General features: G+C 47.2%; 1 protein-coding gene across 1 annotated transcript in view; it reads left to right on the top strand.

The window, feature by feature from the left end:
• GABBR2 (gamma-aminobutyric acid type B receptor subunit 2) overlaps positions 1-24615 on the top strand; it is a 298825-nt gene that overhangs the window by 210293 nt on the left and 63917 nt on the right. The window contains exons 8-11 of the mRNA XM_016223063.2: positions 3511-3571; positions 15609-15689; positions 19194-19344; positions 21970-22102. Coding sequence (XP_016078549.2) covers positions 3511-3571; positions 15609-15689; positions 19194-19344; positions 21970-22102 — 426 coding nt within the window. The remainder of the gene's footprint in view (positions 1-3510; positions 3572-15608; positions 15690-19193; positions 19345-21969; positions 22103-24615) is intronic.

Genomic DNA, 24615 nt, shown 5'->3' with positions numbered 1-24615 from the left:
CTTGGGCTGCAAGAACAAAAGTGGCATGGTGTTGCCACTGCCTCCGCAGTGCCTAAAGTGGGTTCTGGTTTCTTGACTGCTCACTGATTGCTAGTGGATCCTAACTTCCGAGGAGTTTACAGCAATGGCCACAGCTATGATTTGGAATGCAAATAAAATAATGGGGACCCAAGTACACTAGTCTATGAGGTTCCTGCAACTACCCTGTCTGCTGTTCTGGGGACACCCCCCCCTCACTGGCCACTGAGCAGGTAGCCAGGAGCGCCCCCACCATGTCAGTGCAGGGCTGCTGGGCCTACAGGCGCCTGCGATGACTCAGAGCTCCTGCTGCTGCAACCAAAGCAGGAAAGAAAAAAAAAATAGACTTTCCCTTATGCATACTTTCTAATCTCCCATGAATGCTACTCATTAGCAGAACCTAATGGGAACCAGCTGGCAGGGGATTCTGGGAAACGTGGTTTCCGGGGTTTGGGCCCCTGCAACACAGAGGAGGACACAGAGTGATACGAATTGTGAGCCAGCAGATACCAGCCGCCACCCCGTCCAGTTACCAGACTCCATTGCTTTGCATTAACTTAATGCATCGCATGAATTGATCTCGAGTGGATGTGATGATCCTCAGTACAGCCCTGGGATCTCACATGGCAGAAGCTTAAGGAGAGTCACGGCATTTATATATATACATGGAGACCATGTGTGTGGGGAGGAGAGAAAAAAAATCCCTGCTCAGGCTGGGGTTTAAGAAGCCAAAGCCTGCCCAGCTGGCCTGGCTGAACTGCCCAGCACGTGAAGCTGAAGCCGCCTAGTTGCTGCGTGGGCGTCTCTCAGAATCCTTTGCCTCTGTTCCCAGAGCCTCATCACTCAGCTTCCTTCAGGTTGCAAGAAAGACAGAGTCCCAGTGACCTTTGATGGAAAATGTCTTAGGTTGGGTTACCCAGGAAACAGATTCTGAGACAAAGACTAGCCTACAGGAAGTTTATCAGGGAGTGTTCTCAGAAACAGCCTGGGAGGGAGGTGAAGCAGGATCGGCAGAGGGACAAGGTGAAATGTGATGCAGCTGCAGTCGCAGCCTCAGCACCCCATGGGGACCTCTGGAGCCCATAGTCCTTCACAGTTCTGAGTTGAGCTGTGGGGGCCAGAACCATGTCCCTTCACATTGGCCACTGATGCAGCTAGCCCCCAGGAAGGAGCATAACCTTACTTGGCATGGCTCCCTTTGGGTGCAGGGCAACTCAGCAGCGGCCAGGATGTCAGCAACTGGGAACATGAGTGCCTCCCTCCATACTGATGGGGGCATCCGGACAGCACACCAGGGCATCCATGGCTCAGTATGAGAGGAGTAGAGTGAGAGTCCACTGCTGCTCAGGCCACAGTGCTCACCACACAGTGTGGTTCGAGCACTCGGTCACCCGGCGCTGGTGTTTCTGAGAGATGAGGACACCTTGGATAAAGGCCCAACAGTTGACCCTTTTGCGAACTGAAATCACGCATTGTGGAAAATCTCTTCCCAAGGATTGGAAAGCTCCCTGATGCTTAAAAAATCTTTTTCATTTCAGCTCTCTTTGAGTAAACATTTTTAAATAAAAATCACTATGGCCATTTACTGAGAGCCTGTTGCAGGCGAGGTGTTATGCTAGGTCTAAACTCAGACGCTGGCTTCCTTCCACTGCATCACCCGAGAAATTAAGGAACTGGGAGGAGCGACTGTTGGTAAAAAAGGATTACTGTTAGTAAAATAAAGTATGACAGGTCTTACTTCAAAGATGGACTAATTAGTTCTGTTTAAAAAGCAGAAGGGGAAAAAACAACAACAGTAAAAGTAGATTCTTTCTCACCCCAAGATTCTTTCTCACCCCCATGCCACGTTCCACTCCTTTCCATCTAAGCTTTGAATACTGTTCCATCTGCTTTTTAGTTTAACTAATAAGGATTCCGCAGACTTTGTCCACATTTTATATCTAGAAGCCTTTGGAATTCTTCAAAGCTTGGCAGGAGGTGGGTGAAATAGTTAGATCACCTTTGTCAAAGAAATGTCCTCCTTGCGGACCACGTCTGCTTCTTTCCCGCCCATGCAAAGTGGTTCATTTGCATAAAAGTGATCCTTTTGGAAGATGTTCTGTGTTTTCCAATCATCCCTAGAAGTAAAATCACAGCTCCTGTCTCACCTTAACACTGAAGTGTTTTCACACACCAGAGAATTGCTTACCGGCACCTAAATATAGAATTCAGTGGGCATTGGTTTCAGACTGATACTACTCACAGCTGTCTTCAGGATTTCCAAAAGGTGTCAAAGTGGCCTTAGAAGGTGTTTCTTGTTCTGAGAACAGGCTGAGTGATTCTCTCTTTGTGCCAAAAACTACAGGGCCTCAGACTTTGGGTTTCCACCAAGCGAAGATACTTTCTGTCACTTTCGGCTGATAATTGAGCAGGATCTGAACTTGTCTCTGCTATTACCTGATGATGTAAGAGTGTAGCTCTTACATCAGAGTAAAGCAATATACCTTTAAGACATTTCTTTTCCTGATTTCTCATTAATTGAAAGATAGGAAGGAATTTATTTCTGGATCAGAAACAACATGCTATAGTGAAATAGCATGGACATTAAAATAGAACTCGGATTTGAACTCCAGCAGCCTTCATAAAGGGCATAACCTCCCTCGATCAGTTTCTTGATTTGCAAAATCAGGAGAATCCCCCTTTCCACTCAAGCTTGTCATAAGATTCGTTGATATAATGTGTATCAATTTCCCTTGCATGGTTACAGAATTTTAGGTGGACCATAAATTGGCAAGGAGAGACCACAGTCCTTCTTCATGTTCCCAGTTTGTTTAGCCCAGGATGTGGAACCTTTGTATCAGTCAGCAAAGCAGATGCGAAGATGCCATTCACTGTCTTTAGCCCCTGGGGTCCCTAACGAGGGGTGCTCAGCTGCCTGTGACACTAGTCATGTCTCTGGCTCAAGAAGCTTAATTTTGTGCTGTTCCATAGCTCTGTTATAATTGGGGCTAATGTCACCACTCAGGAAGAACTTATAAAAACATTCTCTGTCCGTAATACAAAATGCTAACTGACCTCCAACTCTCTTCTGGTCCTCAAGCCAAGTAGCCTTGGCAAAGCCACACATCTTTATGGGTCACAGGAGCAGTCAGGGCCAGGCTCCATGGGCCTCACCTCTGCCTCTGTCTTTCCAGCACCGTGGAAGACCTTGTCCCAGGATAACACAGGACATGTGGATGTTTAATAAATAGCTGTGATGATAATGATGATGCATATCTCGGCTTTAATTCACATGTGTTAGTTCCATTATTGATTTTGTGCTCCTTAACCAGATAAAGTCACAGCCAGTTTAAAAACAATTAGTTTAATTTTGCATCTGTGGTCTAGCAGGAGTCTGGTTTTTCTGTAATATTAATAATTGCAGTGTACAGTTAATGACTTTCAGTTGAGATCAGTAGCCTCTGAGCTAATATGGCATTTCTCTTTTGTTCTTGTTTGTTCTGTTGTTTTTAGGGTCAAGTTGTGTTCCGGAACGGGGAGAGAATGGGGACCATTAAATTTACTCAATTTCAAGGTAGGCTTTTTGATGCTCCTTCTTTCTAGTTGATGAATTCTGTGTTCAGGGATGTTGTTTTGTGCAATAAAATACATCAAAACAAATGAAAGCATAATGTTCCAGATAAGAGAAATCAAAGTCAATAGAAAACACTTCGCTGTGAAAACATTAGTTTCAACTTATTTAGAATATTTCTCCTCTACTGTATTACTTCTCAGGCCAATTCAGTCTTCCCATATGACTCTGAGAAACTCATGAAAGTTGGGGGGCGGGGTAGGTCAGTCCCAATATTCTGAGAAAACTTGCCTTGTTAGTTTTTTATTATAGAAATTTTCAGACTCTGAAGTTGAAAGAATAGCATAGTAAACCCATCACCCAGCCTCAACCATTATCAACATTTTGCCAGTCTTGCTTTATCTTGACTCACCCTATCACCCCTCTGTTTTCACTGTAATGTTTTAAAGCAGTTCCCAGACATTATCTCATTTCAATCTATAAATACTGCAGTATGCATTTCTACTAGATAATGACTTTTGAAAACATAACAATACTATTATCACACCTAAAGCATTTAACAACAATTGTTAATATCCTTTCATTCCCAGTCTATGTTGATTCTCGGATTATCTCAAAAATACCTCTACAGTTGGTTTGTTGGAGAATCCGCACAAGGTCCACTCTTTACATCTTGTTAATGTGTCTCTGTAGTTTCTTTTAATCTATAATCACCCCAAACACGTTCTTCACAGGCCATTTGGGTTTTTTTTAGAACCAGGTCGTTTGTTGGACTTTTCTGCTGTCAGAGTTGAAAGGGGCCTCAGAAATCATCCAGACCAAGTTTCTCATGTGATAAGAGGAAACTGGGCCCAGAAGGGCCAACTTGTCAGAGCCCACAGGGCATCCGTGAAGAGTAGGGCTGGGCATTCCTCAAGGCAGACACCTCAGTTCAGCTCAATACAGTCATTAGCAGGGTTGTTAGTCAAAAGCACTAGACAGATCATTCATCAAGGCAGTGTTTTTCAGCATCTGGATGTTTCTGGAAGCCGTGCCTTCTGTGTCAACTCACTTTGAGCGGATCCCAAAGTCATCCAGGGGAAAGCAAGAAATGAAATTGAGTCACTCAGATTCATTCAGACAAATCCCCACCAGATTCAGATCAATCAGGAGAGGTGTCCTTGGGTACTATCGCTCTGTAACGCAATCCTGTAGATTTACCCATTTGTCTTCCCGTGGCAGGTAATTGAAACGCATGTCAGCTCTCTGGCGTGCACAAAAGATGTAATTTTAGGCAAACGTAATTATTTTCCCATTTGTTAAGTCTTACTTCTTCATTGGTTGAACGAAGTAAGCATCTTGGCAAAGATACTTACTTTTTTTTTCTTGAGTGATTGCAACTAAATTCTCTTGTCACATTTCCAGTTCTCAAATTATATCATTCTAGGAGAATATTTTGTAAAATATTGATCGGCCAATCACAGCTACAAGTGCGTGCCAATTTTATTGCCTTTTTTTCCCGATGTTAGGATTAGACACCAACTCCAATGACTGGTTTTAGGCATTTATAAGGAAAGCAGTGTAGCAAACGGTAGTTGAGGTGGGTTTGACCACCTGAGTTCAGGTTGCTGTAGAACATCAGGCAAGTGACTTCACCTCTCTGAGCACTGATGTCCTCATCTGTCAAATAAAAATATAAACCTGCCTATATTCTTAGGATGTGAGAAGAACTAGATGAGATAATACAGAGAAATATGTGCACATGTTTCTTGCTCAGCAAGTAGTAGCAATTATTACTAGCACTTTGTCAAAAATTATGACACTTTTCAGGAGCAAATCCAGATTTCCTTGGTGTGTTGAAACCCCAGTGATGCCTTTTTGTCTGCCCACCCCTGTAGCTGCTACCCACATGTAACGATATGTAGGATGTCAGAAGGGACAGGATCTTAGAGATGATCTTGTCTCCCTACTTCATGGTATAAATGGGGAAACTGAGGCCCAGGGAAGAGAGATGTTTCCCTCCGGGGCACACAGCTGATTAGTGGCAATGCCAGCCACTGTGTGCTCACATGCACACCTATGCCTGAATGTTCTCCTTTCGCCACACTTGTGTTCAGTTTTTACTGACTATCAGAGCTGGGCCCAGCAGATACCCCTGCTTGCACATTTTTAAAACAGACATTGATCCTGTTGACAGAGGGATGCTGCTCTGGGCATGTTCACATCAGCACAATAGTTGAGTTACCCAAATTCATAGGGTCTCAGAACATAGGGTCTCTCAGACAGGAGAACAGAGTTGCTTGGGGTGGGCCCTGACTCACTGTGAGACAGTGATTTCATTCCTTCTCTTCTCCGGGCTCATGCTTCCCCTCCAAGAGGGGCTGGTCCAGGCTCTATCATCTGGCACCTTTCAGGAATTTACCCAGAGGATAAGCCTCCCCGCTTAAGGGGAGGCTACCAGCTCCTAAATTACCTCATGCCATTGACCTTGCATGGGTCACTATTATTTTCTGCCATGCCCATCACACCCTCTCTTCCCGTCCTCTCTTCCTTGCCTCCTGCCCCCTTGTTTAGAGGGGACAGTGGATAGCAGGGCCATGACAGAGCTGACTCGCAAGCAGCCAGCCCCAGCAGTGGGGTCTCCTTTTGCAAAATCTGCTCCTGGGCAAGCCACTTCATTTCCCTAAGCCTCAGTCTTCTCCTCTGGACAATGGGATGGTATTAGTGCCAGCCCTGCCTGCCTCCTGGGGCTGGGTTAAGGGCCACATGAGATTTTCCTCTATAATCTCTAGTTCTGGGAAGCTAGTTACATTACTAGCGTACTGCCTGGCTCCTGCTGGCTCTTGGTAAATGCTTACTGGATTAGTTAGTGATACAGCTTGTGGAAACTTAAGAACATCTTTATTTACTCATAGTTTCCCATGACTTAAGTCATGACAGAAAGCCTGGTAAACAGCAGTTAGCCTTGACAACAAAAATGTGAACCGAAGCAAATTCATGATGGGAGCCATTGTATTCCAGGCTGGAGAAACTATCTTTTTGCAAACTTAGGAGTGCCGGATAAAGAGAACTATTCTAAAATAATGTGCCAGGGTTAACCCCATGGTCCCTGTTGAAACTGAAGCATTTTGAATCCAGAGGGGGTTTCAGAGCCTTCAGAATGATCTTCCTCATCCCCCATTTCCCTCCATTTACTCCATTTCCAAGGGTTCCCAGAGCCGTTGCCTCTCATCAGGATAGTCCTGGAGGGTAGGTGTGGTAGATGCCATCCAGTGGCCCACCCATAGCTCTGAGCATCCTTGGTTCCAGAATAAGCATCTTCTTAAGAGCACATGCAGCTCTCACCCTGTGCAAGGAGCAGGTCAGATGTCCAGGGAATTAACGCTTCCAGGGGCAGCCCTGAACCAGGGATGGATGAGAGATGGAGGACAGATCCCCCAGTGTCCTTTCCCCTTGGGTGGAAACTCCCAAGAACTTCAAGGTATGTTTTAGTCTGTCCCCAGATGTCAGCTGAGGACACTCTCAATGGGATTGTCCCTCAGTTGCCTTTCCAGAAACCTGCTCATAATGCACCTTGTGCTGGCTCCCCTCCCTTCGCTGCCTCACCTCCCTGAACCCTTCGCTGTGTCCTAAGATTACCTTCCAAATAAATTATGCGCATTCTTACCCTTGTCTCAGGCACTATCCTGAGGGCGCTCCCCATCACCATAGGCAAGGCCGGTATTATCCTCGCGGCCACACACCAGGGTGTGGTGGGGCTAGCCTGAGCCTTTCAACTCCAGGTTCCGAGCACCTCCCTCGCGCCGTCGCTGCCTTCCACTAAACCATGTTAGATGAGATGAATGCTGGAGAATTGGCTTTTTTTTTTTCCTCATGAGAAGGAAGAATTCATGTTACTGCCAAAGTCTAAACATGGCTCAGAATTTGCAGCAGGGAAGGAAGTTGAGTGAAGCCATGATTAGAGCCTTGTTTATGCTGTTCTTCGTGAAGTCTCAGCATCTGCGCCCTCACTCACCGTCCCTGCCTTCATTAGGCCTGTTTGTGAGAATCTCGGTGACTGATGATGTGCTTGAATTTCATACTATTTCTGTGTCGCATAAAAGACTCGGAATTTGGCGTTTTATATTTCAGCACCTGATTTGAAGAGTTGGGGTCCTCCGTCGCTCTAACAACATAATTGCCGTTCAGAACCTACCTAGTGAAATGCAGGCTTGTCCTCCCCATTTGCAGACATTAATTACCGTTTGGTCTTCGGGTAACAGATACGGTTCTATTCAGTGCAAATTTCCTGAGCATCTGCCAGGCACTTTTACCACATCTTCTAGGGGAAGCCAAGTTGAATAAGAAATGGTCCACGCCCCCCCCCCCCCCCCCCCCCCGGGGCTTCATAATCTCTCTGGCTGAGTGCCACTGCCTATGAAAGCAGGAAGATAATTTCCCAGAACCTACTAGAAAACTTTCAGAGCAAGTTTGACCCCAGTTTGAGACTCTTAAGGCTGGTTTTTAGTATCGTTGTCCTCTGTCGAGGCATGTGTTGTAGCTTTCTGTACCAAGCCATGGTTCTGGAAAGGCTAGTTTGTCAACTGCCACTTGACTTGATACAATTAAGAGTGGAGACATAGTCCATCAAACTGCAGGATACACAGGCAGGGATGTGGGTCAGCAGGAATGGAAAAGCACATGTGAATGTGGTTTCTTTCAGGCTGAAAGCCTGACCCTGACACCACCGAGGCCTCGTGATCCAGGGTTTACCTTTCAGAAAGCCCAAAGAAGTGGTTTGGATGTCAGAATTATTTAGCAGGCCTTGTGTTTCATGAGCTTTAGACTCTCCATGTTGAAGGGAGCCCCAACTCTCCTTTATAGAATTAGCTCTGCTTGAATGCCTCCAGTGATGGAGAACTCATCTCCTATCGTGTGGAAAGTATGTGAGCTTGGAAGCAGGCATGTCTGATTGTTAATAGCTAGGCACTGTGCCTTAATTTCTCTGAGCTATCATTTCAGCTTTTATTTAAAAATAGTAAAATAAAAGGTGATCATTTTCCTTGCCTTAAGATGGATGGTGAAAATTCAATGTCATGAGGCTATGAATGTTCTTGGCTTAGTGACTGTTATAGAGAAGGGCCATGGCAACTGTTGCCTTCCTTCTCCTTTCCTGGGCACTCTTGAAAATGACCCCAGATTTACCCCTTTCCAGAATTTCTTGAGAAAAGTGCAATCTTGGTTCCTTAGGACATACTTCACACTTTATCATTGGTACGTGAAAAACCCTCGTTTGTTTGTTTATACTCTTATTTCCCTCATTTATTTTCATACTTCATTCCTACTCCCCCCAATGAAAGGCAGATGTTCTAAGTGTTTAATGCATGTGTTGTGTTTGTATCTGTTCTTGCAAAATGTAGTATATTCATGTGTTTTGTGTATGTATTTTGAATTTATGGCAATGCACCTGGATTACATGCCTTCCCTGATTCTTTTTCTTTTCCACTCAGCACTTTGTTTTCTAAGATGCCTCCATGCTCCTGTGTATACACCTAGCCCATGGCTTTCACTGCTCACCCCATGGGGCACCCCCACCCTGTACCCATCCACTCTCCCAGTGACATAGACATCCAGGTCACCTCAACTCTCTGCTCTACAAATAATGAGGGTCTGTGTGCATGTCCACTTATGAACCCAACTGGGCATTTTTAGGACAAATGATGTCCAAAACTGTTGGGTCAGAAGGTGTGTGAACAGTGAATATGCCTAAAATCTGCCAGATGGCTCTTTTAGTGAGTCACCATGCCCATCTCCACTCCCACTGGCGTGATGATTATTGTCTCCCTACCTCCCACCAACACTTGGTGTTCTCAGATCTCTCATTTTTTGCCAATCTAAAGGTATAAAATAATATCATATTGTGGTTTTAAATATTATTTCTTTGCTTACTAATGAGTTTGGGCATTTCTTTCTGTGCTTGTTAGACATTTAATTGTCCTGATCTTTTGACTACTTTTCTTTTGAGGGCACTGTATTTTTCTTGTTGATTTACAAGAGTCCCTTATATAATCTAGATATCAATCCCTTGTTGGCTTTAGGCTTTGTAAACATCATCTCCCGTTTGTTCACTTATCTATAAATTTTAAGTCCTTGTTGAACAGAAATTCTCAATTTTGATATGGTTAAATTCTTTTGTTTTTTTTGGTCCTATGGCTTGGGCTTTTGAAGTTGGTTAACAATCATTTCCTTGCACCTGCACGCCAGATGCTGGCTGGGCACAGGGGTTGCTAAGATAGGTAAGATGCAGCCCTTTGCCTCAGGGAGCCCTTGGCCCAGTAGGGAGAAGACACAGGACCCCACCTGGGTGTGATACCTGAGAGCATTTAGAGGAGGGACACTTGGCTTCACCTCTCAGATTCTCAGAAGGCTACCTGAGAGAGGCGGCACCTGAGGTGAATTCTGAAAGACCAGTGAGAGCCAAGAAGAACAGAAAAAGGGTGTTCTAAGTGCAAATAACTGTTGTATTTGTATGCATCCTATATCCCCTCTGGTATTTAACTTTTGCCCCTGGGCCAGTTTGAGTGAGTCAATGGACAGATATGCCCTTGGCAGGGTGATTATACTCCCAAGGCATTTGGCCAGTGTCCGCTTGCCCTGTTAAAAATCTCATAACAGAGGTCAGTGAAGTTAAGTTGTTAAAATTGTGGCAGCGGCATGTTGTTTGTGAAGACAGAGATGAGTGTGTGAGGATCCCGGCCACCGGAGCTGCTTCCATCTGCTCCCACCCCAGTGAGAGGAGCAGCCCTGTAGGTATCATCCACAGTGACCAGACTGGGGGTGGGGTGGATGGGGTGGGCCTCCTAAGGAATTGCTGATCACCCTGGAGAAGGGCAGAGTCAAGGCCTGGAGTCGCCATATTCTCATCTCTGAGGAACTGCCAGGAGCAGGAGCTGATGTGATATGCAGTGTGAGGGGAAGCCTCGGGGAACAGCTTTCAGCTGAAAATGAGGAAGCCCCTTCAGAGCAGTTGCAGAATCATCAAACAAGAGCTGGAAGTTACTGAGATCTCCCCAAGCAGCCCACTCGCTTTAGCAAGACCCAGGCACTTAGGATTTTCTTAGGAGGGGCGGGTGTCCTAGAATGGAGTAATTTTATAGCATCTTTGATTGTCATTGAGCCAAGGTCATCTTTTGTTTTAAACCTCAGAGTTATACATTGAGTCTGTATGTTTGCAACAGCAATTAAACTTTAAGGACACATACACCTTCCTCACTTCAGATCTTGAGCCAATGGACATTTAGGGGTGAGGAGAGTAGACCCCCTGGAGCAGGATGTGGGGATCCAGCTAAATCGGAAAGCTGGCAGCCCTCCAACTGGTTCTCCCGCCGGGGTTGGTTGCCATACAGGCAGGAACAGAATCACTCTGTGACTGAAGCTATTTTCCAGCCATCTCGTAGATGTTCTCAGGCCCACGGCCAGTGAATATTTTCAGACTGGACTTTTTTGGGGGACAGTCTAATTTTTACCAGCAGGACCTATCATCCAATTCCAAAATTTGAAATAAAGAATGCACTTTATAAAAGAGAACACTCCTTTTATTCCCCTACAACAAGGAACCAGCACTCTTCTGCAGGAAAGGGAGCTCTTTGTTTCACAGTATTTTTAGCCTCTGAGAACAGTGTCAGCTTGAAGGCCCCTCAGTGTAATCCAGTGGTTCCCAACTCTAGCTATGCATCAGGATCCACTTAGGGGACTTTTAAAAATACTGCTATCCAGGATCCATCCCCAGCTGCTCTAATATAATAGGCCCATGCTGGGACCAGTCATCTATATTTTCTAGAAGTTCCCCAGGTGACCCTAGTGCCTGGCCAGGGCTGAGAGCCACTGGAACCCCTGCAGAGCAATTTGCAGATGGAGAAGCTGAGGCCCAGAGGAAGGGAATGCTCTGCCTAGGGTCACACAGTGTGTCAGTGGCAACCTGCACAGAGCTTGTGGGACAGGGTGGTCAGCCCATACAGACCCAGTGCTGCAACCCCTCTCCCTCTGCTCAATACCCCCACCTCCCAGCCCTCAGTGGATCTTTCTGTCTGCCCACAAACCCCCTGGTTCACAGTCTTCAAGGCCAGCCTGTATCTGAATGAGTGGTTAGCATTGTTTGCACAGTGGAGTTACCAAGAGTTGAAAGTGATGGGTGCCTATCATAGCCGCCACCACCTGGGCCGTGGTGAATGGAAGAACACGGCGGGCACCATCCTTCCACCTTAAGACCCCAGAAGGGCCCTGGGCAGGGTGCTGGGCACAGGCCTCTATGCTGCCCAGGACATTAGAAGCAAGACTTCAGGTTCCACTCAGGAACCAACTGGCCAGCAGGAATCACAAGGCCTGGCCACACCTGGGGCACTGCTCCAGCATAAAGGGCTGTCACCCAGTACCCCGAGCTCACAGCAAATGAGGTGCTGGGAGAGGAGGAGCAGTACTCTGGGAAGGCTTCCTGGAAGAGGTGCATAAAGTTTGGACATGTTGGTTTGGTAGAGGAAGGGGAAAGCCCCTTTCCAAGCAGAAGGACCATTGTGGGGAACCAAGGGCAGTTAAAAAACAGCGGGTATTTAGGGACCTAGCAAATGGCTCAGTTACTTTTATCAAGACTCAAGTAACTACAATTTATTGAACACTTACTGTGAAGTAGGCCCCAAGCCAGAAATTGCCTAACTCTCTAACTCTCATAGCCACTCTGAAAGTTCCCATTTTACAGTTACAGCCACCTGCTCACAGGGTGCAAGCTGGAAGGGAAATGCTGTCCGCAGATGGGAAAAATTTTTACCTCCCTGTAGGGCTGGGTGAGGCTACGGGCAGTAAACTACAAGGCCAGAGATTATGAAGTTTTCTTCATCTTTATATCTCCAGCCTCCAGCACAGATGCCCAAGGCCCCCTTGGTCGAGCATAAGGAAATACCCTAATTTTCCACCGCCTGTGCTGTGTTTTTGAGGGGTTCTTTATTATGAAAAACCTCAGGCTGCTACTGGTATGCAATAGGCACTCAATAAATGTGGGCTGAATGATGGAAGCCCATCTCAGTATGGGTGGTGAAGGTGCTCTGCATTCAGAACTGGGGACCCAAGTTCAGGCGTGCACTTAACCTATTCGAGGCTCCTCCCTCATCTATACATGGGTGAGTTATGTCCAACTCATGGTTTGCTGTGAACATTAAATGCAAGAAGGTGTGAAGTGCCGGTGAGCCTCCAAGCACTGCCCCCAGGGAGAGATTATGGTGATTACGGTCACAGTGGGAAGCTGAGTGTTATTTTGGTGCCAGGGGAAGTACAGCAGGGCCTGAGTCAGAGGGGTGGGCTGTGGCTGGGGGCCCTGAGGGGGGCAGCCACACTGCTTCCCGGCTCCTGATGATTTATTCCGATCAGCCTGCATATTTCATGCGCTGCCTCCCCACGCCAAATAAATAAATCAGGGCCTCCTTTTCTGAGGGGCAGGAGCTGATTGGGGCTGAGACTTCAAAAGGCCTGAGCAAGGATGCTGGAGCTCCCAGCAGAGTCTGCTAATGCGACATTTAGGAGCCGGGTGATCCAGGTACACGACAGCCGCCTGCACAGTGTGACACTTTCCAAATGGTGAGGAGACCTTTGCGGGGAGAAGGAAGTGTCTTTTACAGGCCTATTTTCCACCCCACTGTCAAAGAAACACAGGCAGAAGTGTGGCCGGCCTATGGAATTCCCTGTTCCTTTTCCTGAATGTTTTTAAGGGACCAGCAGTGCACCTACATTCATGCAAAGAAATTCACTTGGGGCCAGGGCCACGGCAGGCAGATTCTGGGTGCACACTTGGAATTCCTGCTACCACATTGCTTTTTAACCTCTGGGCATTTTGAGGACCAAGGTCTACAGTTCTGGGGACCCTCCTGCCCAGCAGGTGAGCAAGCATTCCTCTCTGCAGGTAGTACACTCAGGAGGCAAGGTGGCCCATGGAGTGGTCAGCTCTGCATGGAGCTGTCACCTCTCAGGCAGCCCAGTGTGAAGGAAGAGCATGGGCTGTGGGAATAGGTTTGAAACTGGACTCTGCTCATGGTATCAGTGGGACCCTGGGCAAAGCTACAACCTGCCCATGCCTCGGTTTCCTCATCTATACAGTGGAACTGAAACCATATACTCCACTCAACTGTGAGAACTGAAAAAATGGCACATGAAATTCCCAGCATAGATCCAGGCACACTGTGGGGCTTGGTTAATCTCAGCCCCTCCCTGCCCACTCTCCAACTCTGCTCTGCCCTGGGGCTCCTTTCTCTACTCCCACACTCATTCCCGTTGGTACTCTGCCTCTAACCCCACCTTTCCCTGCACTTGTTTTATCTGTGGTCACCAATGTCCCCCGCACACCAAATCTGCTGACCCCCTACTCAAGGGGCTTGTTGTCCCAGCCTCTCGGTGGCATGTGACATTGCTGGCCAGCTCCATGGTGAAATTGTCACTTTCCTTGGCTTCTAAAATGCCCACTCTTTCCTGGCATCCTCCTCCTGGCATCCTGGCCACTCCTTCCCAGTCTCCTTGCAGTGTCCTTGCTCTGCCTGCCCCCAGAGGTTGGCGGTCTCCAGGATTCTGCCCCTGGCCCTCTTCACTTCTCATTCAGCACTGTCCCTCAGGGTGTCCTCCCTGCCCGCTGCTCCAGTCCCAGCTTACATGCTGATGGCTCCAACTCCCTCTCCCCAGCCCTGACCTCTCCCCCAGCTCCAGAGCGAAGGACATCTTTACCCTGACAGGCGCCTCAGGCTGAGCACATTGAAAGGGGAATTTATCATCTTTTCCCCTTCTTTGATCCCCTCCTGGGTTCCCCACTCAGGAAGTGGCACCTGAGCCCCCCAGTCAGTTCCTTCACTTCCCTGTTCCCCATCTTCCCCACCCATTGATCACCCAGTTGTCCAGATTTTACCTGGAAAAAAAGAAACTTTGTCAAATCTAATTACGACTCTCCGTTCCCCCTGCCACCACCCTGGTCCAGTTGTCATTATCATTATCCCTGGCAATGACTAAAAGAATGACCTAGAGCATCGATTTTCAACCTTTTCATCCCTTGGTGCATAAACTAATTACTAAAATTCTGTGGCACACCAAAAATATATATTTTTTGCCAATCTGACAAAAAATAGGTATAATTTTGATTCATTCACACCTGACGGCTCTTGTTGTGTTGGCTGTTGTCATTTCTTTTATTTGACTATCTAAGGGAAAAGAGGTCAGTGCCCTTGACTAAACAGTGAGCTATTGCATGTCTTAAAAACTCTTGCAGCGCACCAGTTGAAAATCACCGACCTAAACCCCCCAACAGAATATTATCTAAGATGAAGTAAATTCAAATGTATCAGGACCTGAACAAGTGCATGTGAAGGAAACTCTGTACTAAATGTGACACAGTAGAGCAGTGTGTCCTCCGAAAGATTCTAATTCCACCTCAGAATGCATCAATGGAAATATAATGTGCAGAGTGAAGGAGGGGATGGTCCCCTCTATTTGCTGCTGACCAGATCATGCCTAAAGTACATTGGTCAGTCCTTGGGTCTGCACTCTATCAGACGGACAGTGACATTGTGGAGTGTGGCCCATGGAGGGGCCTGGATGGGGTGGGGAGTAGAAATGATGTTTAGTAAGGTGGGATGGGGGATAGTGTCAGGGGATGATCTCTCTCTGTCTTCAATCTCTAGGACTGCCTGGGGCAGAGGGAGCAGAGGTTGTCTGTGTGGTCAGAGAGGGCAAAGTCAGATGACATGGGGAAGTTACAGAGAGACCATTTAGCTCAGTGACCAGGAAGGACTTGGTAATAGGCAGAAAACCCAGTTACAGGGGAGTAGGCTCCCCTTCTACACATGTACAGCAAAGGATAAATGACAAGTTGAGGAGACAGTGTGAGAGTGTTTGTTCCAGTCTAGATCAGGTTGGAAGTTTTGTGATTCTACCTGGGGAAAGGAAAAGCCTGCAAGACTATAGCCAGGGCCTGTGGGGAGAGCAAGAGCTGGGAGAGGGGCACCCAGACACAAGCACAGGACTCAGATCTAACCAACCACTCTCTTGCTCCCCACAGACAGCAGGGAGGTGAAGGTGGGAGAATACAATGCTGTGGCCGACACACTGGAGATCATCAATGACACCATTAGGTTCCAAGGTAAGGCAAGAGGGCTTTTTGGAGGAGGGAGTCTGCTCAATTTCTCCGAAGCCTGGATATTATCTGAGGATCGGGGACAAGCTCAGAGTCCTTGGCTTTGTGGGGAAGAGGAAACATCCTCTCCTCTCAACACATGCACTCACTTACTGAGCACAAGGTCCTCATCACTCATGTGGGAGCTGGATTCCAGCTCCTGGGATAGGTCACTGGAATCTGTATGAGTGCTGGCTTTTTAACCAAGGCATCTGTGTTTAAACCAGAGGATGGCCAGGAGTAATTCTTTTTCAGTGTGGCCCAGCTAAATCTAACTCTGTCTTTTCTTCTGGGAAAAGACTTGGTTGGGTTGATAATAAGGCCTCTCCACATGCTGCTCTTCCTGGAAAACCATTCCCTCTTTTTTTCTACTGGAGAACTGCTCCTCAGCTTCTAGAACCAGATCACATAACACCTATTCTGTGCAGCCTTCCCCGATTGCCTCCAACTGGGCTAATGGCTCCTCCTCTTGGCTTTCACAGTTTTTTGTCTCTGCCTTTACCATGGCAACTATCACTTTGTATTGAAATTTCTAGATTGTTGGACCATGAGCTCCCTGACTGGATCCTATTTGGTTTTAATTCCTGGCACCAGCCAAGGTGTGGCACATAACACACCTTGAGAGTCAGTGATTATGTTATGAAAAAATGGATACATGATTGAGCGAGTGGATGAGTCAGTGGATGAATAAATGAATGAACAGGTGGACATATGAGTCGCTGAAGTAGTGGTTGGATGGATGAATGAGTGAATGGATAGGTGGGTGGATGGATGGATGGATGGATGGATGGATGGATGGATGGATGGATGGATGGATGGATGGATCGGTGGGTGGGTGGATGGGCTTAACTAGTCTTAACCCCCTCCAGTCCATTTTGCCCTTAACAGCCAAAGTGCCCTTGCCATCATGTCTTGCTGAAGATGTCCCACCTCTGCTCAAAGCACTTCACAGTCCCCATTCCTCACAGCAAGGGGCCTCACTCCCTGGTATGGCCCCCAAGGCCTCCATGAAGCAACCCCTCCTCATTTCTCTGCCTTCTCTTTTCAGATCTCCCCAACCAAACTGCTTACAGTTCCTCAAATATGCCAAACACCACCATGCCTTTGCCTCTGCCAGGTTCTCTGCCCAGAATTCCCTTTCCCCTTGCCTTCCTGGTGAACAGCCAATTATCTTCCTTTCTGTAGCCTTTCTTGATTGCATCAGGCAGAACTCTACTCTGCTTCCTGCTTCCTGCTTCCTGCTAGGGTCTCCCTGTGCCTGTTATTATCAACCACCTAGACACTGCCATTGGAGGCAGTTTACATAGTCTTAGAGCACAGGCTTCAGGGTTAGGCAGATCTGGGTTCAAATCCTGCCAACTTCATCACTTACTAGCTATAAAAGCCACTCACCACCTAGAAAACTGTTGCCGACCCCCCTCCACCCACCAAAATAGGAATAATCTTTTCTACTCGGGAGATTGTTAAGTGGATCAAATGAGAAAATCTCCGTAAAGTGCTTAGCACATGATAAACACTCAATAAATGTTATTGCTTATCGCCTTTTCCTTCTTAAATGGCTAATGCGTAAGTTCCTTTAGGATAGGGACTTTGTCTTGTTTATCTTTGAATTGCTGGTACCCAGCACTGGGCCTGATAGCTGGAAGGTGATTATTGATGATGCTGACCATCATTAATGATGATGAAGGAAGGAATAGTGATGGATGAAGGAATGGTGAAAAGTGGATGAATAATAAATGCATAGACCAGTTGAGGAGCAAGAAAGAAAACTCAGGGCTGCTGCTGTTAGAAACACTTCTGACAGGTCATTACCATTTGGCTTCCGTAATGTCTTAGTTAGGATGCACTGTGGGGAGGCGCCATTTGGGGGGAAGGGAGGGTGGAGTAAGGAGGAGGAGCTGTTGTCAATTTTCTGAAGTTATTTCTATAGCACTAGTGGTGATAATCATCATATAACATTTGATCCAAACCTCACCCCCTTTCTCAGTGCCCAGAGAGAGGCTTGTTTCCAGCCAGGAACTCATGGGCGCCTCCAGGATGGCGCTTGTGTTTGGGAGCCAGAAGTCACTTGAGCCAGCCTAATGCTGTCCAGGCTACAGGTGGGGAGTGGGGGAGGAAGTTTCCAGATACTGAGCTTTCACTGGAAGCAAGAAATGGTGTTACCTCTGTCACCTTGTGGCTGCTTTTGCCCTGACTTTTAGTCCTTGAAGCCACTCATAAAAATCTCTTTACTTGGAATTGCTTAACACTTTGCATTAACCATGCCAGCAGGTCCCTAGCTGCTTTCTAACCTGGCAGCTTCCCTAGACTTTTTAGATGGTTCAAAAGCCTCTTATCCGCTGAATGTTTCCAAACACATTTGAACTTGCTAGCAGAGTGTTTGAAACACAGATGTTTGGGGGAGCTCTCAACCCCTGCAGCAACATCTGCCCATCCTCTGCTTGTCTCCTGGGAAGGGAGGCATAAGAGAGGCTGGCACCCATGTACAGCCGTGTGGTGGGGGGTTCATCACGACCCCTATTGGGTCTCCCCAGGCTCTGCCACTCCCAGGCACCTGGCTGATTCCACACATTCCTACTGGAGGGAAAAGCCCAACTTTTCACAGTTCTACAGCAGAAACCTGACCTGAAACAGCGGCTGAGAAAGAGGATTGGCAAGAAGTGGGTTGGGGGTTGGGGTGTCCCTGCATTTGTCCTCCCAAGCCACCCTGTACCTGGTAAAACTAAAACAGGACAATTGCGCCAGCTTCTATAAAGATGAGTCGTCTGCGTCCCTCGGGGCTCCCAGGTTCCCGGTGCCCTTGAAGAATGGGCAGGAGCAGTTCCGCCGGCGCAGAGACCCGGAGTCCCACAGCTTCCACCCAGTCCTGGCACAGCAGGGAGGGGAAGGCATGCAGGCAGTTTCTGCCTCCCACGGTTAGCGCGTCCTATGAAAATGGAAAACCAGAAAGAGCTTTTGTAACATAATGACCTTGAGTCAGAAAATCCACAGCCAGAGCACATACACATCTCCAAGGAACTGACAGGCAAGGCGCCCGCCCTGTTGGGGGATGGACATTGTCATGTGTTGGCACAGAGTCCTTGAAAGCCAAAGCCAAGTTTCTCACCCCCAGTGACACCCAATGGTTCCATTCACAGTACCCAGCCCTGCATTTTCTGAGCTGCTGTTACCTTTGGGGATAAATGGCAACGGTTTTTCAACAGGGTAATTAGACCAAATCAGATTCTAGTCTTCTAATGGCTATTAAATGCATCACAAATTCCTTATTGATTCTTTTTAGAGAGGGGAAATAAGTCCTGGCTAAGGCTCCCTGCTGGGCAGGCTGGCCAACCACCAGAGCCCACACGCCCGGTAGACGTATCCTGCATAGAGTTTGTGCACGGATGGCAGATGTCAGGGACATCCAGGCAGAGGTGCTCTCAGGCACTTACTGCACTAGGCTCAGCTGATATCTTTTCCTTGGCCTTCTAGGATCCGAACCTCCCAAAGACAAGACCATCATCCTGGAGCAGCTCCGGAAGATCTCCCTACCTCTCTACAGCATCCTCTCTGCCCTCACTATCCTGGGGATGATCATGGCCAGCGCTTTTCTCTTTTTCAACATCAAGAACCGGAATCAGAAGTAAGTCTCTGATGCCCTCCTCTTGGATCATGCTTTCTGAATTGACAAACCTCATGGACAAAGTGTAGGAGCATCACATGACGGATTCTGCAGGGCCACAGAAGATTTTAGGGCAGTTTCCTAGAGTGTGCCGCTCAGTCACCAGGATGTTATTAGATGTTTTATAAGCATGTGTGCACACTCACACGCATGCACATACACACATGCACACAGAGGCAGGGCTCTCGTTACACAGGAGCCTCTGGTCAGATAAGTGTAGGGCAGGTGGGGTTAAATGAAACTGAAGGATCTAAGTCCATAGGCCTTCTCAGAGCTTTGGCTATGCTCGTATACTTTCTGGTGGTTCAGGAGGAGAAATCTAGAGGACAGCATTCCCCAGTGTCTTTGCCCCACCCCCAGCATCTTGGGGAAGCACTGCCAGTGGGATTCACTGAGTTCAAGGCTGGGCACTTGCCATTGGGTTCAGCGCATTGCAGTCCAGGAGGCCCCTCCTCGGATTACAGATGAGAGCAGTGATGGGCCACTGTCCAAGGCCACGCTGCTGCATGTGGCAGCATCCATCCCCTTGGTTTCAGGTCTTGCTTGATTTCTGTTTCCTCACACATGCCCTTCATTCTCCAGAGGAGAGCAGCTCACCTTCTGAGTTATTCTGCTCAGTTGGGGGTAGAAAAGGCCACCACCCCAGGTGGTGGTGTTTACCAAGCATATGCAGCTTCTTTGGTTTCCAGTTCCCTACCTTGTCGTGGTAGAGGCGGAGCAGGGACTCAGAGCAGGACCTTCTCAGTCACAGGCCCAGTGCCCACCCATGGGCAGCACGGCTCTGCCATCATGCCCAGAAGCCACACTGCATGACCTCCAGGGCTGCCAAGAACAAGCCAGATTCCAGAACAGTTGTTTTTCTTCTCTGTGTTTGCAAAGGAGAAGCCTCCAAGCTGTTGTTTTGGGGGAGGAGGGGTAGCAACTGCTCAGGCCAAATCTATTTCCTGAAGAACAAAAAAGAGTTTTATTTGCCTGTTTTATTTTCTTTATCACCAATAACACATACCCTGCCACACAAAAAATTAAAGCAACTTTTGTCTACTCCATACACACCTTAAATGATTAGCATTTGGCGCAAGGCTTGGGCACATAGATCTTAATTAACATTAGATTCCCTTCCTCCAAGCTTCAAGAATTCCCATCATAGTGGTAAGTTACCCCTAAAATGAGACTAAACTCCTTTAATTCCTTAACTACACCATCTTGGCCTCCTGGGGAATATTATCATTACTCTTTCCAATAGGCTGCCATCCATGTGAATTTTTTGACTGGCTTTGCAGATTTAAAAATCTACAGAGATAGGAAAACTTATGTCACTACAGTTCCAAATCTTCCTCACTTCTATCTTCCCAAATGCTACCTATTCGTTAAGGTCCCTTCCTCCAGGAAACCTGCCCAACTCCTGGCCTCTCCCCTCCCTAGCTCCCTGTAATAATAAGAATGAAGTTGCCATAGCAGTTCATGGTTTGCAAAAGAACCTCCTGGAACCCAGTCTCATCTCAGCTTCACATATGCCCTAGGCAGTGTGATCTGTGCTTTTTCAGGTGAGGAAATTCAGCCAGCTAATTGCCTTGCCAATGGTGCACCTCTGTGGGTGGCAAGGACCACACGCTGGACCCATTGCTCGCACCTTGAAAGATCGTGTAAATGGTCCACAATTTACAGCAAGCTTTTTCTCTCTCTACCTTGATACCCCATAACATTTTTTAAATGTGGAAGAATTAATAGACATACATAATGCAAAGGAAAATGTTCAGGGAACAATTGACCATACAGTCTGTAAAAGAAAACCTGGATCATGGGGCACCTGAAAACCCAAGACGTTCTGAGTGGATCATGCCGGGGGATCGAGGCACCTCTGAGGGTGAACTGCAGCTGGTTGTTGCTGGGCAGCTGGGAGTCATGGCAGGTTCCTGAAGGGCGTGAGAGAGAAGATTGTAAAGTTTGAGGGTACAAAACTGCCCCCGGCAGCAGCCTGATGCAGACGGGTAGGGGGTAGGGACAAGGACTCTGTGATCCACCTCCATTACCTGATGATCAGGGGAGATGCTCCTACCCACGTGTGTGGGCCTCTTTGTGCACGGGACAGTGTGAGCTTCAGGCAGCCAAAGTAGATGCTCACTCACCACTGGTGACCACAATTCCTGAGCAAACCTGAATTCTCACATGTAGACCTCCTAGACCTGGTCCACTCAACACGGGGGGATTGTGGTAAGGCCATCTTCCCCCTCACTGTGGATGGTTGCTGAATGGAAATGTAGAATTCTCTTTCCAGCCTGATGCTACAAGCTATCCCCTAGAGAAGTGGTAGGTGAAGTTGACCAAGGAGGCAGAAAAATCAACTAGAAGTTGATAGCTGTCCAGGGTCCTTTAGTGATGGGGAAACAGCCCCTAATAGGTGGCACATCTTGGGGAGGGGGCGGTGGAGGAGACCAGGGCTTACATGTTTCTCTCTCCCTCTAGCCTTCCCAGCAGTATACACAGTCAAAGTGTTTGTTGAAGGAATATATACACAGTCAAAGTGTTTGTTGAAGGAATAACTCCATTACCAGTTCTGTTAACTGTAGTATCTCCTTGTCTTGTCAGGCTGATAAAGATGTCGAGTCCATACATGAACAACCTCATCATCCTGGGAGGAATGCTCTCCTATGCATCCATCTTTCTCTTTGGCCTTGACGGATCCTTTGTCTCTGAAAAGACCTTCGAAACACTTTGCACTGTAAGTCATTCTGCTTGTTCCAATGGAACGTGATCTAAGGTTTTCTTGGTGACCTCAACCATCAAAAACACACATGCAAACCCAGAAATGCATGAAAATACAGGAACAGGCAGAAGACAGCCCATTCAGCTGTTCACACAATTCAACAGGGAAGTAGGTTGTTGCTTTCAGACCAGATTAGACTTAAGTATTGCCTGTAAAATTAAGATAACGGACTTGACGGCCACCGCTAGAAGATAGCCCACTGAGGAATGACTGGATAACCTAGAAAAGCGAGTGAGCCCTGGCGGTTTTGCTCAGTGGTTAGAGCATCGGCCCATGGACTGAGGGGTCTCGGGTTTGATTCCCTGTCAAGGACACAAAACTTGGTTGCAGGCTCGATCCCGGCGCCAGTCTGGGCACGTGCAGGAAGCAGCCAGTAGATGTGCCTCTCTCACATCAATGTTTCTCTTTCTGTTTCTTCTCTTCCCTTCCACTCTCTAAAAATTCAATGGAAAAAAATACCCTCCCGTGAGGATTAAAACAAAAAACAAAGAAAAGAAAAGCAAGGGAGAAAAATTATCACCCAGGAAAGCATCCATACCTGGGCTCAGGGTCAGGGCCATTTAAGAAGAAACAAGTCCGCCCATTTACCCCAATAACGATCACAGAATACAAGGAGAGACAGACATCTGTATGGGTAACACTGAGTGAGATAGCAGAGAGCTAGTGGCTAGTCTCTACTTTAGTGTTTCTCAGCCATTGTTTCCTCTTGCCCGCCCTAAGGAGCCATTTTAGACATTTCCCCTAATCGTCCCCTCATGAAAATTTAATACCAAAGACATATGTACCATATGTATATCTTTAGTTTCTACATAAAAGAGTAATATTTTTTGCCTAGCTGGAGTGGCTTCGTTGGTTGCACCCCGTCCCGTGCACCAAAAGGCTGCTAGTTTGAGCCCAGTCAGGGCACATACCTGGGCTGTGGGTTTGATGGGGGATTGTACAGAAGGCATTGATAGATGCTTCTCCCTCACGTCGATCTCTCTCTTTCTCGCTCCTTCCTCTCTCTAAGCCTGTCCTCAAGTGAATATAAAAAAAAAAGTAGTATTTTTTCACATTCAAAACCCAGTGTTGGCCCCCTTGGGAACTATATCACTGCCTATGAAAATGCATATACTTAAGGAAGCCAAATAGTGTAACTTATCTACTATATTTTAGAAATATCATTTTGAAAATTAATTAACATGTTTTAAATTGTTGTTGCCTTGTAGTTGTTGTTATTATTTTAAGGAGTTTATACATTTGCAGATGGCAATTGTGTAACACTGACTCTCGTTGGAAAGTATCACCAGCTTACTTTTTAAGATGAGGATGACCAGTTGAGATTTGTTTTTGGACTTTGACTACTGTGATCTCTCCAAAACTGGGTTAGCCATTTGGGCCTCTCTCTGTTGTTCCAAATGCAATAAGTCATCTAATTGTCTTCCTGGAAGATCAGAGCTAGAAGGGATGGTCAAAGGATTGCTGTTGATGAAATTAATCCAGAAGCAGCTTTTTTGTTGTTGGGAACAAGATAGGCCCCTTTTTGTGAAGCAGACTCTTTTAGATTGTAGTTGCTGCTCTAAAGTCTCAGTGTCACGATGGATTGAAAGTTGGCAGGGAGGGGAGAGCAAGCAGAGGACCCCTCATACTTGGTGCAGGTCACCACTACCACCTTTGGGCTTTCTGGGCTGCATCGGATATGTATGCCCTGAGACAGCAGGTGGAAAGGAGGGAAGCCCCTGGGATCTTACGTTGTACATGATGATGCTCCCCTGATTCCTGCAGATTTTTAGATTGGACTGACTCTCAGCAGAGTCAAGAAGTTGTTAATGTTACCAGTAACTTCAGTGTGAATTCTTTAGCAATTAAGATGGAACCTTTCAAACACGGTTCCATTTGAGAAGTGGGTGGTCATGTCCCCAGTACCCCAGTCAGTGGGGTACTCAGGCATCCATCCTTTCTGGGTAGACATGGAGGGCAGTCAAACCCCAAGTCCTGCAGGGCTCACTCAGTTCAAGCTTCCTATTCCAAGTTTTTTATTCCAAGTCCAGCAAGCCCCTTCTACTTTACTCCGCCTTTCTGGTAGTTAAGAAGGTGAATTCAGGAGTCACAGGTCCCCCATGTTCTTGACATCGGGGTGCCTAGAGTCAGCTTCCGAAGAAGCTGAGCTGCTCAGAGGTCTGTGTGGCTATGAACTAGTGATTTTTCCCCCTCAGGAGGGTGACCCTGTGGCCCAGGATGGTGACTTCAGTAGTAGGAGGTCTTTTAGGGAAGGTGTAAAGCCCATGAAGTCTCCTACATTTCTGCATGATTATTGTGCCCTGGGGTGCCTTGCAGTTTCCTAGGTGCCATGTGTGTCTAAGGGCAGCTTTCCTGGGCACCAGTGAGGCCTGAGCAAGGGGCTGCTCCTGAGGCACCCTGAAGAAGCTAAGTGAGAAGAACAAGGATTTCCTCTTTCCTCTGTGTTTGGGGACACCCTCCCCAAGCTT

Source organism: Miniopterus natalensis, chromosome 12, assembly GCF_054644295.1.
Source record: "Miniopterus natalensis isolate mMinNat1 chromosome 12, mMinNat1.hap1, whole genome shotgun sequence".
Taxonomy (NCBI): domain Eukaryota; kingdom Metazoa; phylum Chordata; class Mammalia; order Chiroptera; family Miniopteridae; genus Miniopterus; species Miniopterus natalensis.
Note: the sequence above shows the minus strand (reverse complement) of the source record. Positions and strands in the feature narration are given on the sequence as shown.